The 17,500-nt window shown below is 40.3% G+C and overlaps 3 protein-coding genes across 3 annotated transcripts in view; 2 read left to right on the forward strand and 1 right to left on the reverse strand.

Moving 5' to 3' along the window:
* Positions 1 to 2,067, forward strand: part of LOC134188427 (FYVE, RhoGEF and PH domain-containing protein 6-like) — a 19,584-nt gene extending 17,517 nt beyond the window's left edge. Inside the window, exons 11-12 of the mRNA XM_062656597.1 lie at positions 1,738 to 1,805; positions 1,870 to 2,067. Coding sequence (XP_062512581.1) covers positions 1,738 to 1,805; positions 1,870 to 1,948 — 147 coding nt within the window. The 3' untranslated portion in view covers positions 1,949 to 2,067. The remainder of the gene's footprint in view (positions 1 to 1,737; positions 1,806 to 1,869) is intronic.
* LOC134188428 (glutamine amidotransferase-like class 1 domain-containing protein 1) lies at positions 1,929 to 8,046 on the reverse strand. Its single transcript, XM_062656598.1, has 8 exons — positions 7,953 to 8,046; positions 7,824 to 7,900; positions 7,661 to 7,766; positions 3,683 to 3,790; positions 3,521 to 3,624; positions 3,369 to 3,462; positions 2,153 to 2,267; positions 1,929 to 2,096 (listed from the first exon to the last, which is right to left on the reverse strand). The coding sequence occupies exons 1-8, from the start codon at positions 7,996 to 7,998 to the stop codon at positions 2,078 to 2,080; spliced, it is 669 nt and encodes a 222-aa protein (XP_062512582.1). The 5' UTR covers positions 7,999 to 8,046; the 3' UTR covers positions 1,929 to 2,077.
* Positions 8,047 to 8,050: 4 nt separating this feature from the next.
* The window catches only part of LOC134188432 (uncharacterized), a 20,310-nt gene continuing 10,860 nt past the window's right edge, over positions 8,051 to 17,500 (forward strand). Inside the window, exons 1-3 of the mRNA XM_062656601.1 lie at positions 8,051 to 8,153; positions 8,279 to 8,433; positions 12,027 to 12,441. Coding sequence (XP_062512585.1) covers positions 8,135 to 8,153; positions 8,279 to 8,433; positions 12,027 to 12,441 — 589 coding nt within the window. The 5' untranslated portion in view covers positions 8,051 to 8,134. The remainder of the gene's footprint in view (positions 8,154 to 8,278; positions 8,434 to 12,026; positions 12,442 to 17,500) is intronic.

Genomic DNA, 17,500 nt, shown 5'->3' on the forward strand with positions numbered 1-17,500 from the left:
AAACGAGGTTTCATGAAAGCTTGGAGCTGATGTGGTGGTAAATGACTCCAATCATTGGCAAGCATAACACAAATTTGATTTCAAGAAAACATTAATTTAAAAAACCGATGAGGTAATTAACCTAGGGCTTTGCGTAGGAGCTCTGCCCCACTGTAGCGTCTAGCCTGCGTGCGCATTGATGGCCTGTGAAAGAGGTTAATCTATAACTGCTCTCTGGATGTGATCATATGCCTGCATACTGCATAGAATGGTGACATGATGTAGTGTATCCCAGGTGCTGATTCCAGTTGTCACACTCCTATTCTCTTATTTATCATGACTGAGATAATAACCGCTGCACAAGCAGGTTTGTATTGAAATATTATCTCAGTACAAAAAAAGACCAAGTTTTGCAATGAACTTTGCTGCTATGATACTTACTGGATGTCTGATTCTCCCCAGAAATCTTAGAAGGCAGAGCAGAATACTCCTTGAAGTGGGCGTTACCCAATGCCACGCCCAATGGCAGTTAAATTATATTTTACAGATCAATGAGGCTCAACTGTGTCAAGCTCTAAGAAATTTCGTCGTCCTTGCCTGACAGTGCACGGGTTGCTTCTCTAGAGACAGCTGATTCATGGCATGGGCGTCGTCCTTGCCTGACAGTGCACGGGTTGCTTCTCTAGAGACAGCTGATTCATGGCATGGGCGTCTTTCATGCTCCAGTAGACTTTGGCGAGTGATCGTTTTTGCATGGGATATTAATCTAAATAGCTTTCCCTAGTGCACATCTTTTAGTCCTAGATTGTATCTTTCAACAAAGAGAGCACAGCAATGACTGTGTCTCGTTTTCTGCCTCACTACAGAAGCCATGGCCATGGGAAATCATTTAGCCACTGGCGATCTACTCCAGTCTTCCTGTGTTTCATCAGTTGCCCCTCGTTTTGTTCCAACAATGCAGGTGTTCTTATCTTCGACAGCTCTGCTTGTAAAGAAAGACTCAATAGTTCTCTGACATGACACTGCACTTACCTGACATGTATACCAACTTGCACGTGAACACCAGCATGGTTAATTAAGGGCTGCATGCGTGGCTGTAAAATTGTTAGCACAATTAGATGCCACTAGCTGTCTTAGTTAATTTAATAAGCTTACTTTGAGATCCTCAAGTCTTGGCATCTGGATGATCTACTTTGTCTAAAACCCTAATTGCTTAGAATAAGGCAGAGCAGCCCGCTCTGCCAAAAGATCCTGGGGAGAACACTGTTTAAACTATCTGTTCTAATATGGTTGATTTTCTGTGTATCTCATTGTCTATCCATACACAGTCATATAGTACAGTACAGTCTCGAGTATCCGGACTGTTTCTCAGCAGAAACCAAATTGTCCAGATAATCAAAAGTCCAGAAAATTGAAATGATGGTGTGGTGACTTCCGTGAGGCTCAGTCAGACATTAAGTGACAGTCAAATAATGGACAAGTGTTTAGTATGGCAGCAATATTACGTTAACATATTTACACAACACCATCTATGGACTTCTTCCTACTGCAACGTTGTCAGCAACACCCATTTCTCTGCACAGGAGTGCTGTCTTATGGGGCATGTGTGAAAGACACACATTTTTGGACTTGTTCGGATTATCGAAAAGTCTGGATGATTGGCGTCTGGTAATCGAGGTTGTACTGTAAGACTTCGTCGATGCCAAGAGTAGAATCAATTACACAGTACATGTGGTTATAACTACTCTTTGCTGTTAGTTGCAGGCAGTAGAAATGACTGGAAAGACACATGGATTGTGTGTACCTATGCAAAGAGCAGCAAGAGGGTGAGAACAACCATGCAAGTGAGTTTTTCCAATAATATATAGGTGTTGCTGTGTTATCTGGCAGGACTGTAAATAAGCTACAGACCACAACGTATGATGTTGAGAGACAGCGAGTACACTCAACCATTTGTACTATATTGTAACATGCAAAATATGAAATGTTTTGTAGAGTAATTATATTAACTAGCACTAGATGTAACATACTTCCCAGTCTGATGACACTTCACTGAGCAATGAAAACTGAAGCTTCTGTAGATGACAATTTGATTGACTCATCGAGGCTTGCCTTGTCTATTTCAACACTAAATTTACAACAGAGTTATAGACTTTTTAACAACACATTCGACCTTGATGAGTTGGAGAGAAGGATGAGGTTTTGAACTGCAGACAGAGTAGATTGATCGTTCTGTCCTGTTATGACATTCCGATCAATGACAACATGAACACAATCCGGTTGACTAGCTACACATAAAGCATTATTAGCCAACAGAGAAAGCTAAGTCCTAGTTAATTAAGCAACTGTTCATGTTTGAATTTGGTATTTACCGTTTGCCACTGTTGTAACTAGACTACTAGTTGTCCAGCCATGTGCTATTTTATCTCTAGCACTCCGTTTTAGGACAATGGCATGTAGCATTGTAATTTGATCTCAGCACTCTCCTCGAGGTAAGCATGAAAATGTTAGAGTTTGAAGTCTGCATGTTTTTTCGTCTACTTTATGTATTCCATACTAGATAAACAAAACGATTATTACATCAAACTTGTAAGGCTGAATCAAAAATTTTTTGGATTGGTTTAAACCTCCCGCCTGTGTCTAGAAGGCAACCTTTTGGGTTTTTTCTTGTGCATGCTGCTTGCATAATAAAAACATGACATATAGTTCTCTGCGTATCAGTGAGCAAAAGCACAAGGTTTTCTTAATATCAGATTGTTTGTCTAACACGCCAGTTTATAAATTGTTGAGTGTGTTTAGTATTAATTAAATGTATAAAGTTTGTCTGCTGGAATGTCACTCAAATCTGACAAATTTGCCCATGTGGTCTAGTATAAGTCTGGTTTTCTATATGTTGTGTACTTAATTGATAGACAAATAGTTTCTCATGATCACTTTCCATGCTGAGCTAGTAAATATAGCCAATGTCATCCAAGGTTGTTATGGAGGTGATCTGAGCAACACAAATTTCACATTGACTTGGGTACATATATACTGTCAGTGTACAGTATAATATGTATAACTTAGTAGTCTGCCTGTGAGACATGGACAATATACAGATAAATGACACAAAAAGTCAACAACAAGCTTCTGCCAGATTGCCAGTTTGCTGGCAAGGGGGTATTTCAACTGCCAATAATTTATTGACAGTTTTTAAAAAATTATTGACAGTTGAAATAACCCCTTGCCAGCAAACTGGCAATCTGGCAGAAGCTTGTACAGACTTCTAGTTCTTGCAAATCAATTCATTGAAGTTGTGGGCACTAAAAAATGTATTGAAAGCAAATGCTTGCCAGTAGTTCATTAGCCTAATCAAGAGCACCACCATATTAGAAGAAAGCTGTACTTACCACTGTAGACAGCCTCGTGGTCCTTTAAGAAGTCTTCAATAATAATAGGAAGCTCAGTAAAGTCAGGTTGAGAGACGACTTCGTTGACAGATGGCTTAATTGAATAACAAGAAATACAATGATATGTATGATGATACAGCCAGTTCTGTTACCCCAGTTAGACAAACATTCTTGAAACACCAAACATGGCTGCCATTGCCTTTGCTAAGAGAAGAACACAAGCCAGCAACTCCACCGCCCACTGCACATATGCACTCTAAAACATTACAGTGAGCAGCTACAGCATAAGCAGAAGGACATCTTGGTAGACAGACTTTCTTCAGTCATAAATGAGTTAATGATCCATCCAAGGTGTTGACTCTTAGCCAGATCTCTCAAAGCTCCAGGGGCACTAGGTATAAGTAGTGCTGAGTAAACTGAAGCTACAAAAACATACAACAGCATAAAGTAGTTGATACACCAAAACTTGACACAATTAACTAAAAACAGAAGATCCAGGAGGTGAAAGAGTTTCGATTTAGCATGATACAGCTACAGAAAATGACTCACAGAGATGTTTTACCTTTCATCTGAGCTACAGATTGTATCATGCATGTGTTAGCTTTTGTTATTGCTTTTAACAGAAATATGCTTTCTCAAAGAAAAGTTGTCATTAAGTTTGCATCAACATTAAACTCTTCCATCTGCAGATTAACAGTAGCAACAGTTTTCTGAGAATGATTTCAGTTATGAAATCAACAATAACTGAAGTCAACACACTTGTTTTACAACAATGGGCTAATTAAAGCGCCTTTCTGCTGATAGAAGTAGACGTTTTGGAAACTGAACAAGTTCAGAATCCATTTCAAGAACGATTGACCTTCATACTTGTATATATTACATATATCATAATACTACGGGTCTGAAGATACTAAGTCATGAGTCATGATCTAGTCTCAGCATCTTGAATGTAAGAAGTGATTCACTAGCTCAGCTACAGTTGGGCACTGCAAACATCAAACAACAGGAGAATCTCCATCTAAATTGCTTCGTAGATGCAATGTATGCTGCTCACTGGATATGTAGTTACCAGAGTCTACTACCAAGAAGATTCATACTATAGCAAGCAGCTAAACAGCACGGTTTACAAATCCTGAGAAATGATTGTATATCTCAAGACCGCAAACCTTAACTTCCAGGAGAGAGATGTAGGTGTGTCTGTTCAACAACAGGAAAGCAAAGAAAAGGCCATTGGAGACTGGTAATACCATAGACCGGGAAATAATAGCAATCATTATTAGTAGCAAATTAATAGTAGCAAAAATACATCAATATTTGTGGGTTTCCATGGACTCCCAGTTGGTTGGACTGCATCCGTCTCCATATCATGCAATATCTGCCTCGAAATGTCAGAACTACAGCAGAAATGAACACACTATGTACTCTACATCTGGTGACATCATACATTGATGTAGTTGCAAAAATAAAATTACATTTTGGACCGTTTCACCAAATAACAATTGCCAGTCTATGGTAATTTGAAGGACCTTAGGTAATTTGGGTCTAGACATTACATTGTCAGACTTCTCTCAAAGAACAAGGAAATTGAACATGAAAGGTACACGACACACCCACAGAGAGGTGTGTATAAAGTAAACATTATCATGCAGATGCCAAACAACAAACATATATACCAAGGTAAATCAAGGTCAAGACTAATACTGGCTTTACACTAGAGGATTTCACTCCAGCCAAACTGGCTGTGCTAATTTGGCCCAGTGTAAACAATGTTGGCTCCAGCAAAGTGCATGTAATTAGCTGGTGCTAAATTAGTCCGAGTTAAACCAAAGGGCCAGGCTTGAGCTAAAACTAACCACGTGTTACATATTTTCCTGTTACTGGGCAACAATACGTATCGTATATTTCACTCTGCGTATTCCTGTATTTCTCGTCCCGTATTCGCAACCTTGAAGACTTTGCTGAACATGTCAAAGAATCTTTTAGAACGGTTTTGCACCAGAATCGACGAAATAAGATTAGAAGGAAAAACAGTAACGTCTTCTTCATGTGCTTGCGCATAGCATGCCAAACGCACCACCACGCCCACTTAGCCCGGGATAGTCTAGACACCCCACTAATCATGCCAAATTAGCACGGGAATCATCTAGTGTAAGTAATTAAAGCCAGTATAAGAGTTTATTAGATAACACCACCTGCACTTGTCTTGGATGCTTCTGGTGACAGTTCAAGGAAGGATGAAGATTCATTCTGATTCTGAGGAAAGGCAACTTCCAAGATGGAGCCACCAAGCAACAAAGGGAAATTACCTAATAACTGAAATGCCAGGCCCTACTGTTTCTAACCATACCAAGATCATTGTGAAAGCTAAAAGGCAGCAGAGATATTGCAGATTATCGAAGTTCAACCTTATGGAAAATTGACAGTAAGTGAGAACTGCACCTGTACTGGCATCTGCTTATTAACATGAAGAGCATGAGAAGGGGACTGGACACATTGACTGGCATGTGGGATTGTTGACATCTGGCATGCTATAACAATAAGTGCATGGCCCTAGCCTACATTCCAATTGCTGTCTCTTGGTTGTTGGTAACAATTGCAGTATTACTGTAACCCTAGCACATGCATGCTTGGGTTACAAGCAAAGTGATTGGGATGGATGTTAGAATAAGATGTAGGAGTGAAATGATGTATTATGCAAAACATTGTGATATGTTCATTAGTACATGCAATGTGATTGGTGTGTGTGTGTGTGTGTGTGTGTCGATTTCAATTCCTCACATTCCAAAAGTGATAGACAAAAACATACAGAATCTATAGCTGTAGCGTTGGAAAAAAATGGCAAGTCTGACTGAATTCTGTATAGTACAGTAGCTAGAATAGAGCAATTTCGAGTTAGAAGTTATGAGTGGAAGAGAAAATGTATGTACTGTACCATCGTGGGTAGGAATAGTAGATCTCTACATTAGCTTACGGATGTCTAGATGAATCCACATATACTATCTAGCTATGTAGCAAACATTTCAATCAATTTTAACTCAACTCTACTCCAGATACAAGTACTCTTAATTAATCATAAATGGTTATTGCAATTGAAGCGACGCTCGATGGAGGTTCACATATTACTAGTAGTAACACCAAGACTACTGAAACAGCATAACATTACTCGATGTGTGAAAAGCTAGGATAGTACCAGGTGGTCACGTGACATACAGCTGACCTACAAGGCAATGGAGTAACACTTGACCAAATAAACATAATTGCTATATTTGTAAGGCTACTGACTTCAGCTAGGATATTTGGATGGAAAATGAGATTACAAGAGCACATAATATTATTACCTGTTGTCACGAGTAATATAGAATGGGAAATGGGGAACGACTGGCTCCTCCCAATTTCCTAAGATATTCGACATGCAGTTCCTTGTTTCTTAAGATTTTTGACTCAGCGCAAACAAGGTGGGGAATTGGGATGTGAGTCACTAGGGGGTGCGTTTGATTGGGCTCTTCCAGAAGAGTCTCAAAGAGCACGCCCCTCTTCCAGCTCAGAGATGGTAGAGGTTGGAAGAGGGGCGTGCTCTTCTATCCAGCGCAGAGATGGTAGAGGTTGGAAGAGGGGCGTGCTCTTCTAACCAGTAGCAGAGTCGGTAGAAATGGCTCTTCCGACTATAGTAGCAGAACTGTAGAAGTTGGAAGAGGGCGTGCTCTTCTATCCAGCGCAGAGATGGTAGAGGTTGGAAGAGGGGCGTGCTCTTCTAACCAGTAGCAGAGTCGGTAGAAATGGCTCTTCCGACTATAGTAGCAGAACTGTAGAAGTTGGAAGAGGGGCGTGCACACGGAGCCTCTTCTGGAAGAGGCTGGAAGAGCCCAATCGAACGCGCCTTACGTCTACTGCACAAGCTCAATCAAAATCAAGTTAAGGTTATCTATAAAGTTGATTATCTCTGAAACAGTGCCCAATTTCTTAGGAACTTTAAATTGGTACAACTGTGCCTGATTTCCTGCCATGTCCATCTTCTGTGACAGCAGAAAACAGATTGGGAAATGTACAGATTCTGAGAAGTTTAAATTGCTGGCAAATGAAAACAGCCTTACGTTTTCCTATACCTTCGTTTTGCCCCGGGTCTGTTCCCTACATCCTATTTCCCGCGTTCCCAATTTGCAATTCCTGTTTACTACAGCATCCTACTTTGAGATCACTAGCCACTGGATACTCTGACCTACATTCTACAATTGATCACGTCACTTCGTTTAACAGTGGCCTGGACAAGACCAGACAATTCAGTTTCTTCCTACCATCAATACTTTCCAGTCGTGTAGGTTGTGATGATGGCTTTCCCTTGAAATCGTTCAGCCACCGCCTGCTACCGTCGTCTTGTCGAACATAGCGAATAGGCTGTCCCTGCAATAGCCCCATTGCCTCTAGCCCATACACACAGACAGCACATGTCAACTATACTTCGGGTGTAGCAATTTGGACGTTAAATGCAGAAGACGTCAGAGTGTGTGAGTGAATGAAAGACTGCGCTGACACGCCTAAGAACACAATAATTACTCGCAACAGCCTTCAAACTCAACGTTCACGTACCTTCCAGTGATGCAGAGCAGACGATAAGGCAGTTAGGTCGCGACATAAACTTCTATTAAGAGCACGTGACTTATTTAGCGAACACACGCCTATTTAGTACATGTCCCGGATGTTTATAGTAAATTGTGGTAATTTTTCCTTGCTGTCTCTGGTTTTGACAGGTGTCTAGTGGTGATATAGCTATGCCACTTTCCAAGGAAGGTAAAGAGTTACTTGAGTTGGCTTAGTTTCGTATTTAGTGACAGGTGTCTGTCGCATAATTAGCATGGTAGGCTTACTCTACTGCATGGTTGCTTTACAAGTACGTTTTGCTGGCTGCGTTTCAGATTCGAGAAGAGCTGCCGCTTTGCTAGAGGAGTTTTGTGCTCAGCTGCAAGCTTGTGATGATCCTGGACATGTTGCTACTTTACGTGCTACGATTGAAATGCTGCGTAGTGATTTGTTTCTGCAATTGGTTGACATCCAGAGAGACCATTACAATGTGAGCATTCTTTGTCTTTGCTAAGTTTGTAATTTGTAATGGTGTAGGTCTCATTGGTAGTTATGGTAATGTTGTTTTACCACAATTCCCGTGAGATTCCTTTTGGCAATTTATGCAGATGTCTTTCGGTAATTGTTGTTTTAACTTAAGCGGAGGGAAGTTGTTTTTAAAAATTGTTTCTGTCAGAATGATCCTTTGGCTCTAGAGACTTTGTCAATAGTTCTGGTTGTATCAAAATTACTGCTTCATTGGGCAGATATTCGCTTAGTTCCCCTTAGTGGAACCCATGCAACAGCTAGTATTTTTGGTTTTGATTTGCCTATTTTGTCATAATTCAGTAATTAATGCTTAGAAAAATTAAAAGGATATAGTGTAACTAGAGGTGTTCCATAATAGTTCGTATATTTATCTAGGATCCAGTGTGGAAAATAACAGTAGGTAGGACATAGGACAATGTCCCACCTAGTGTGTTGTTTGTCCAACCAAATACTGCACCAATGTTGGGATGCGTTTGGACAAAACATCCACTCATGATAGTGTAAGCCTTTCTCTTAGCAGGTGATGACCTTTCCAATGGTGTAACTGTTAATTTCATTAACTTAGGTGCCTCCTAGCATGCTTTATCCAGAGAAAACCTCAGCTGTCTTTAACGTGCCATTTCTCCCTTGGAAGTTGGTTGTAAATAATTATTTGCAAAATGGCTGTAGTAGGGGAAGGACTTAATCAGACATGTAACACCATACAAGAATGTCCTACCTAGGCTCAGTCTGTTTGAGCCAAAATAATTTCTTATTTTATGGAGTTTAATTTATTAATTCACTTATTTCAGCTCTGCCTCTGCATGTGCAAGAAGTTTGTTAGGAATAACAAGAATTCAACCACACTGCTATCAATACCCTAAGAGAATGTCGTGTTTAAGGAAACTGACCACTTTCTTTTATTAAATAGGTGGTGGGGTGTGCTGGCTAGGAACAGCTGCTCAGGATTATGTTTCTATTAATCAGGGAGTGCAGTAGCATTACTACTGCATTCTGTAGGTAGGAAAGATATAAATCTAATTGACGTCTTACCTTGACTCAATGAGTGCACGAGTTGTGATATGTATGCTTGATGCCAGACTGCCTGAGAGGGATACCAGTGACAAAGGGGTGGTCCTGGAGCTCGGCCGAAGTCTAGTATACCCCTGACCTTGGTGATTGAGAAGGCAGGGCTATCCAGATTGGGACTCTATCTCTTGTCTTTTACGTAAGATTTATATCATTATGACTCTTACAGAGAGGAGGAAGGGTGGGAGAAAGCACACCGCTTGTGGCACCGAAAGATAATATGTGGGCAAGGACTGTAAGTCTCCACAGGATAATGGCACCTGCTCATGGGTGTTTTCTGTGTATCCAGTGTGCACATGGGCCTGTAGCCATAGTGGAGTCAATTTGTGTAACTATAGCGACACTGTGAAGATGCGAGTCCTCTGATACCTAGCGCTCTTTATGCCCCCTCAATCTTGATTTTGGGATAATGATTTTAAGTTCTCCGAAACAAGGAATCGTTGGCAAGTGCAATTTCACTAATAGTTATATTGCTGTATAGAAATAATAACAATATAATTGTAATGTATTTGCTATCATACTTTTATGAAGTATAGTTAACAAATGGGCAACACAATACCAAGAGACAGAAAATATTAACAAAACTAAAAACGAAAAGAAAGTAATAGATTACACGTGATTTAATCCAGTCTCTCAACTCTCCATGCATGCATATTAAATTGTGAAGGAATGGCAACAGACTGGCTATTAATTCATACTCTGATCTGAATAACAAGACTTGCTGGATATTAGGAATGTGATCATTATAATTCTTTGATTTGCTTGGCACTTGATAACTAATTTAGCAACATAATTGCCTAGGCAAAGAACGGGCAAGTTAGCTTGAGATATACTTCATGAATGCATGCAACGATAAATTAATTAACTACAACTAATAATAATGAATAGAGAGAAGCACATTACAGTGCTAAACCTTTGGTGATTGTATGTAATCTCGTCTTGTCACCTGATAACAGGCTGTCCAAGTGTCCCGATTTCGTTGGGATTTGTCCCGATAGAACTCGCTAAAACATGGTTTGTCCCGATTCCCGATCAGGGTCCGTTGGGAATCGGGACACACGAAATTTTGAAGTCGCACAATACTAAAACACAAACAAAACTGCTCAGCTGCTCAGAAGCCTGCACTATTCTGACCCCTGCACTATTCTGACCCCCAATGATGCTCAGACCACATGGTCGGGTCACATGTCATTACGTTTTGCATACCTGTCTCACATGACCACGCACTTGCTTGTTGGTATCGCGTGTCTGATTCACTGTCAAGTCCCAGAAGTATGACCAGAGGAGGGGTTGGCCACGCGAGACCACAAGTGTGCAGTCCTGTTGTATTCGTTAAGTTTATGTTCAATGTTCGGATTTATTGATAATACTGCTTAATTAAGTTTCACTATTTGTACACCAGTGTGACTGTGACGGAGAGAAATGCGAGCCTTGGAGTCCCAGACTATAAGTATAAGTTAGCGCATTGTGTAGAGGAGTGAACTCCGAGGCTCACCCGACTTGTCCCGACGAGGCAGCTGACAAACTTGGACAGCCTGTGATAATGTTTTGCATACTGAGGTTTTAGCGTAACCCACTTGTCTCAGCTAAGGTTTCCAATGCATTTGTTTAGGTAACTTAAGTGCAAAGCGTCTTCAGACTTACATACTTACAGGTCAGTCGCTTTGTCTGACAAACAGACGTGCTGTCACGGACAATGCACGTTCTCCTTTGCAAATTCCCGTGGCCAAATTTCTGTTGAAGACGACACTAAAACGACTAAGACGACCCATATGTAGAGCAAAGATTTCGCAACTCTGCGACCTTCTTGATGTTGCAGATAGTGCTCTGACCAATTCCTTAGTGCTTACAAAAGACACCACCAAGATGTGGGCAAATCATCAAGCCATGCTATTTTTCTTTACTAAGCTGTTGTGGTGTATCGAATATGTAACATAGATCTTACAGTTTGTGTAGCTAGCATATTATATCTTGTGTGAACATTTCAGCTAGATTTTGTGTTAAGCAGTTGACGTGCTTAAATGCAGCAACAACGTAGATCAAGCTGCATCAGAATTCCTATTATGATCTAGTTGTGGAAGGCAGGGTATTGAAGGTGATTTGGATTGATGGTTCAGGTTAGTGAGGGTTCAGATTAGCGAGATTGGACTGGTGATCAAAGTTCTACTGTACTACCATTCAGTGTTAACATGGACAAATCCAGTAATTAATCTTGACCAGGTAACTAGGGACCTTCTTGATTGTCTTGGACTACTGAGTGATATGTGCATGATACTCTGTTACTGTAATAGATGAGTAGAAATGTTCTTCAACATTTACCATGCAAGTTATCTCAATAATCAGAGAATAATTAAAAGAATGGAGCATAGGCCTTGAGATGGCTTAACTAGAGTCTTTAGAACATATAATTTAAGATTTTAAGGATGTTCGTGTCAGAACAAAAGCGTAATTGTATTATAGTATTGTTTTTCCTTGATTATGTGACAGGAGGTGAAGAGCAACAACAGACATGGTGAGTTACTTCTCAAACAGGATCCTGCTGTTACCGCTGATTTTTGTCATCGATATGGAATCTCTGTCTCCACTATGTCTTTGGCTGCTTCAAAGGAAGACAATGAAGAACAAAATTTAGATTCTTCAGATTTGAGCACTGAAAGTGAGGGAAACAAACAGATAGAGACCGTTCAAATTGATGAGCAGTGGGACACAATGTCTCCTGACCCTGTATTGGCCAGAGCACAGGAATTATTACGTGATGATGACTTAGAGAATGAGAGAACCGATGCTGTGTTGCCCCTTAAAACATCTACACCTATGGGAGGACAGCTGTTATTTATGAATGAACTAATGCAGCGAACATCGAGAAGAAAGAAGTCTTTGGATGAAATGCAGCCATATGAAGGTAGTTAATTAAGTAGTAGGTAGATGCATTCATAGTATAGAACCACAATGATGTTTGAAATAAACAGCTAGGAACATATTCTTATGGGACAGGATGCTAAAGCATAACTAAAGGATTGTAAGGAACAGCAAGTATAGATTTAAAATGCTATTGTTTGCTTTTAACAAGGAGTTAATTTGTGCATGCTAGGCCGATTTGAGGTAGTTTTGGCAGTGAGAGACTAATGTCCAGACATAGAGGGATGGACAGTTAGACATGGTGGCTCGATCCCTTCTTGTATCGAGTAGGTTTGGCTAGATTCATTTTCAACCAAGATTGAGTTTGATTGCTGGTGACTTCATATTAATTTTTCTGTGTGTTGCAGTAGTCGAAATCGAGTATATAAGGCTTAAACTGCAAGGTTCAAATTTCATAATGAAGAGTGGAAATAGTATGTACAGTATTTTTGCTGCCTAATTACTTTTACAGTGCAAATGTCAGACGCCAATGCTAATTGTTTTTAAGATAATGCTATTGATCTAGAAAGATATGAAGCTAAATGTGTTGAAGCCTGGGGTCATTCCAAAGTTATCAACAGTTTCATGAGCTTACTAAGCACATGCTAGGGCAGAGGTTTTTGACCTCTGTATGCTATATAAAATGTTGATCGGTACCAAAGGGCTGAAGAGTGTCTTCACTGTCTACTTTTCTGTTGTCATGACTGGATCACGGTAAGCAGTGTTCACGTGCTGCTCACTCATGCATACAGGACTTGCCAACGTAGTGGTCTACTGTGCATATTTCTAATATGTTCTAGAACAACATCACCTGCTCATAAAATGCCCAATTGCCTGTACTTTGACTTTCTAAACATTTTCTTTTCGCCCAGGTCAACGACACGAAACTTACAGTTGACATAATTTGAAAGGGTCAACTGGAATGGAAGTAGAACTAATTATCTTTGGTAGTGAGCATCCAGGATATATCAGGTTCCCACAACTGCAGAAAGCGTCTGTTGAGCCTGACCTACACTTCAGTAGTATAGATATTAATGAGTATTTTAGTAAGTCCTATGCATGTGCCCTTTAACAACATTATTGCGTACGCTTTGGGAGGGAAGGGGTTACCTGGTGTGGGGTGCGCTCACAAAACTTATTGATACTTTTGAATGGTCTTTGACGTCCTGAATCTAAATGGAAAATTTACTCAACAATAGCTATACAAACAGCATGCTCTTTAAGTCCTTCGATTCTTATAGATTTTTCTGCATGAACAACTTGCACACATACTTATAGCATTAACAGGTGCAGCATACTACGTCACATGGATGAGAGCTAGCTGTTACAGCTAACAATACATTTTCACTCTGAATGCAGAGCAGACGTGGAATATTCACAAAAACAATTAAGGTAGTGTTGCAAAGAGCTGTAGAATTAACTACTCACAGATTTGGCATTGTGCAAACTCCAGAAGCCAGGCAGTCCAGTCCTTCATGATTTGAAGATGAGCCTGCAGGAGAACATTGAACAATTTTTTTCAAAGAGCAAATTTGTCATCAACAAATGAGGGTTAGGCAAGTCGGCTCTATAGAAATGTAGTCGTCTCAATGTCCTTAAAGGGAACTGTTTATTAACTGACAGAAGATGACAGAACTACTTAAAGGTGCATGGGCAACTTTCTCCACGTGTTTTTTGCTAATCGGGAGTTCAAGTCTGTAATTAAATGATACTTATAAGACAAAACCTGTGATGTTTGAAGTACATCTTGGAGAATGGCTAGTACTTTTTTGCACATAATGGGTGCAACATTTGTATAGACTCAAGGTTGGCCTTTGCAGCCTGTTGGTGGCTCTCAGAAACAGAAAGTAGCACTGCTGCACTGAACAGAACAAACTATCAGTATAACAATGTATGTGACATAGTTTGAAACATTCTTTGTGCTCTCTGCGGTCTATGTGGTATCACTGTTGATTACATGTGTACACCAGTGACTTTACAGCGCATAACAGGAAGAAGGGGGTTATACTGGTTACTCTCGAGGAGAGATGGACATGCTAATTTAGTTTAATCTTGTGTTCTACAGACTATATGGTGGAGTGTATGTAGTGTTTATGATAGCATACTGTAGTATTTAATGCTATTGGATAGGGGCATAAGAAAAATATTGTTGATGAAATATTGGAATGTATCAAACAGCTTGTTCTAAGGGATGGTTTATAACTTTCATCAGTTTACAAGTATACAGAATGTAAATTTTGTTATCTCTTTCTCCCATAAGAGCTTGCAAATGAATTGATGACGTTTTGATCATGTTTTTGACATGTGAATTTGATTTGATGATAGCATAGCCTTATCCAGACATAATATATATATATATATATATATATATATATATATATATATATATATAATCACCATTTTATGAGTCATTCTGTTGTCATGTCTACATGACTCGATCAGTGATATCAAGAATCTGTGTATTGCTCCAAATCCTTTCTGCTGATGTGCTGCCTCTGTTTGTAACTGTTGTTATATATGTCTTGTACACAAGGCACTTATGACCATAGGTGGTAGAGCCATTGCAGAGACCTGTATGCAGCTGTTGGATGGCTCATGAAGTACTGAACTGGAGTTGAAACCTTTCAAAGAGGAGTTTCGTAACTATATCCACTTGATACAATACAGTACCTGGATTTTGTGAGAATGCACAACTGCAGATGTTGCAATCTCAGAATTTTCTCAAGAATGCCTCGCTGGCATTTATGAGTGTTCCCTGCTGTGATTTGGGTGTGAAGAAGTCGGTGTCTCAGTCATAATTTTTTAAGCGTATGACTGTCTTTACCCCTTCCATTTGCAGCATATTTGCATGCTTGTGAAAGTGACAGAAAAGTAAACCATTGTGTAATTAAGAATTAGACACATGTATGTCATTGTCAGAGGGAACACACAGTAAAGTTTGTCTCACGTAGCCGGACTCTTCCGTCTTTATAACAGTGGTAGGGTCTGGCTATGGGAGACTACATTAAAGTTATGCTGTATAACTGAGGTTTCAGTTATTAATAAGTATATGGGCAATGTCTTGGACAAGAAAACTACTACAAATCATCTCAAAGTAGTGATGGTTGTGGAAAATTTTGCTAATTGTGCGTATAGCCTCATTCCTGCCTGTTGTTTCTGCTTGGAGTTTCATGTAACATGACAGCGCTGGCAGTTTTATGTCATACAGGAACCAGGCAGGACAGTGTGAGGGATCAGGGATGAGGCTAGGTAGTTTATTGTTTGTTGAATGAAAGGATTTTGTAATGCCAAACTAGTTATGAACACATATAAGTCAGTGTAGACAGGCAGCTGTGAAGCTGACATCTGTATTTTGATACTTTATAGATTATATTGAATATGTAGGGATGCGAAGAATCTAAAATGGCGCCCCATACAAAAGTATCCGAACCGGATCTCTCAGAACTCATTACAGAGATCTCGGACCCACGTAGCGCTCAACTTCAAACGTTCCTAATGGTAGCCAGACTATAACCGCTGACACTAAGCGCCTCAGAAGCCAGCTATCGGCAAGTAAAAAGACCCGATTTATTCTTTCACATTTCACTTTTGTCAGCCAGGCTAGCGCCTTACTCGAAGCAGCTGCGGCGACGAGAGTCACACCAAACGATTCGCTCTTGTCCGAAGAATTGCACTGACCCACCAGCTAGAAATGTGCAAAGTCACCTTGTATCAGTCAACTGCTGCCATGCAATTCCACGTACTGCTTCCCACAACGCCATGTTGTTCCGGTCACGTGTGTACATGTGACTACCGTTTGGAAGCCTAGCTGCCACTTCCACCTGCTGCTACATGCTGCTTACAGTTGCGTGTAGTTGAACATGTACGACTATGTTCAACGGCACGGCGTCCTGTCTGACTCTCTGTGCATGTAAGCGTATCTCTTTCGTAGAACCTTAGGTAATGGGAGTTGTTTATAGATGCAATCAATGTTATTACGTACATTCGTCAGCTGCTACGTACATCCGTCAGCTGCTACGTACATCCGTCAGCTGCTACGTACTTCCGTGTATGCTGAGCGTAACGTGGGAGTTGTTTAGAGATGCAATCGGCAAGTAAAAAAACCCGATTATTCTTTCACGTTTCACATTTCACTTTTGTCAGCCAGGCTAGCGCCTCACTCGAACCAGCTACAACGACGAGAGTCACACCAAACGATTTGCTCTTGTCCGAAGAATTGCACTGACCCAACAGCTAGAAGTGTGCAAAGTCACCTTGTATCAGTCAACTGCTGCCATGCAATTCCACGTACTGCTTCCCACAACGCCATGTTGTTCCGGTCACGTGTGTACATGTGACTACCATTTGGAAGGCTAGCTGCCAGTTGTTCATAGCGCTAGGACTGTCATTTCCATTTCAAACTACATACACATACTCGATGCATCACCCCTCTTTAGTTTCAAACTACATACACATACTACTTAGACCGGTCTATTACTGAACACACCACTGAAATGTCAATGTACATTAATTATCGTGATATGGTTCACTTCGAAGTTGTGCGAAGCTGCATACCCGATTGTTATACTGTCTAAAAAGGTCACTTCAAAAGAAATACCGTAGCTAAACTGGGATGTGCAGCATCTAATTACAGCCTGGAATTCCTGGCCTAGGGTGGGAGGGGGCGGACAGAGAGTGCAACCTCCATGTGGTCTGTCCTGGGGTTTTGAACATGAAAGTATTCTCACATGTTCAAAATGCTAAGCACTCCGTTTACTAAAACTGTCATTTCCATCTAAAAATGTATGAAACAAGTCCAAAAATATATGAAACAAGTCCAAAAATATATGAAACAAGTCCAAAAACATTTTGAGAAAATGATGGGTATGTAGGGATGGGTATGTACTTATGTCATTTATGCCCATCTCCTACATCACACTCTTTTTACCTATATCGCTTGCAGCAGTTGTGAATGTGATGTAGGAGATGGGCATAAATGACATAAGTACATACCCATCCCTACATACCCATCATTTTCTCAAAATGTTTTTGGACTTGTATATATATTAAATGTAACAGACAAA

Source organism: Corticium candelabrum, chromosome 13, assembly GCF_963422355.1.
Source record: "Corticium candelabrum chromosome 13, ooCorCand1.1, whole genome shotgun sequence".
NCBI classification, from domain to species: Eukaryota; Metazoa; Porifera; class Homoscleromorpha; order Homosclerophorida; family Plakinidae; genus Corticium; species Corticium candelabrum.

Coding starts and splice junctions, on each gene's coding strand:
- LOC134188428 (XM_062656598.1), bottom strand. CDS start 7,998: ATGTCGCGACCTAACTGCCTTATCGTCTGCTCTGCATCACTGGAAG. Junction 7,767..7,823: donor TCCAAATTGCTACACCCGAA/GTATAGTTGACA, acceptor GGGCTATTGCAG/GGACAGCCTATTCGCTATGT. Junction 3,463..3,520: donor AGAATGTTTGTCTAACTGGG/GTAACAGAACTG, acceptor TATTCAATTAAG/CCATCTGTCAACGAAGTCGT.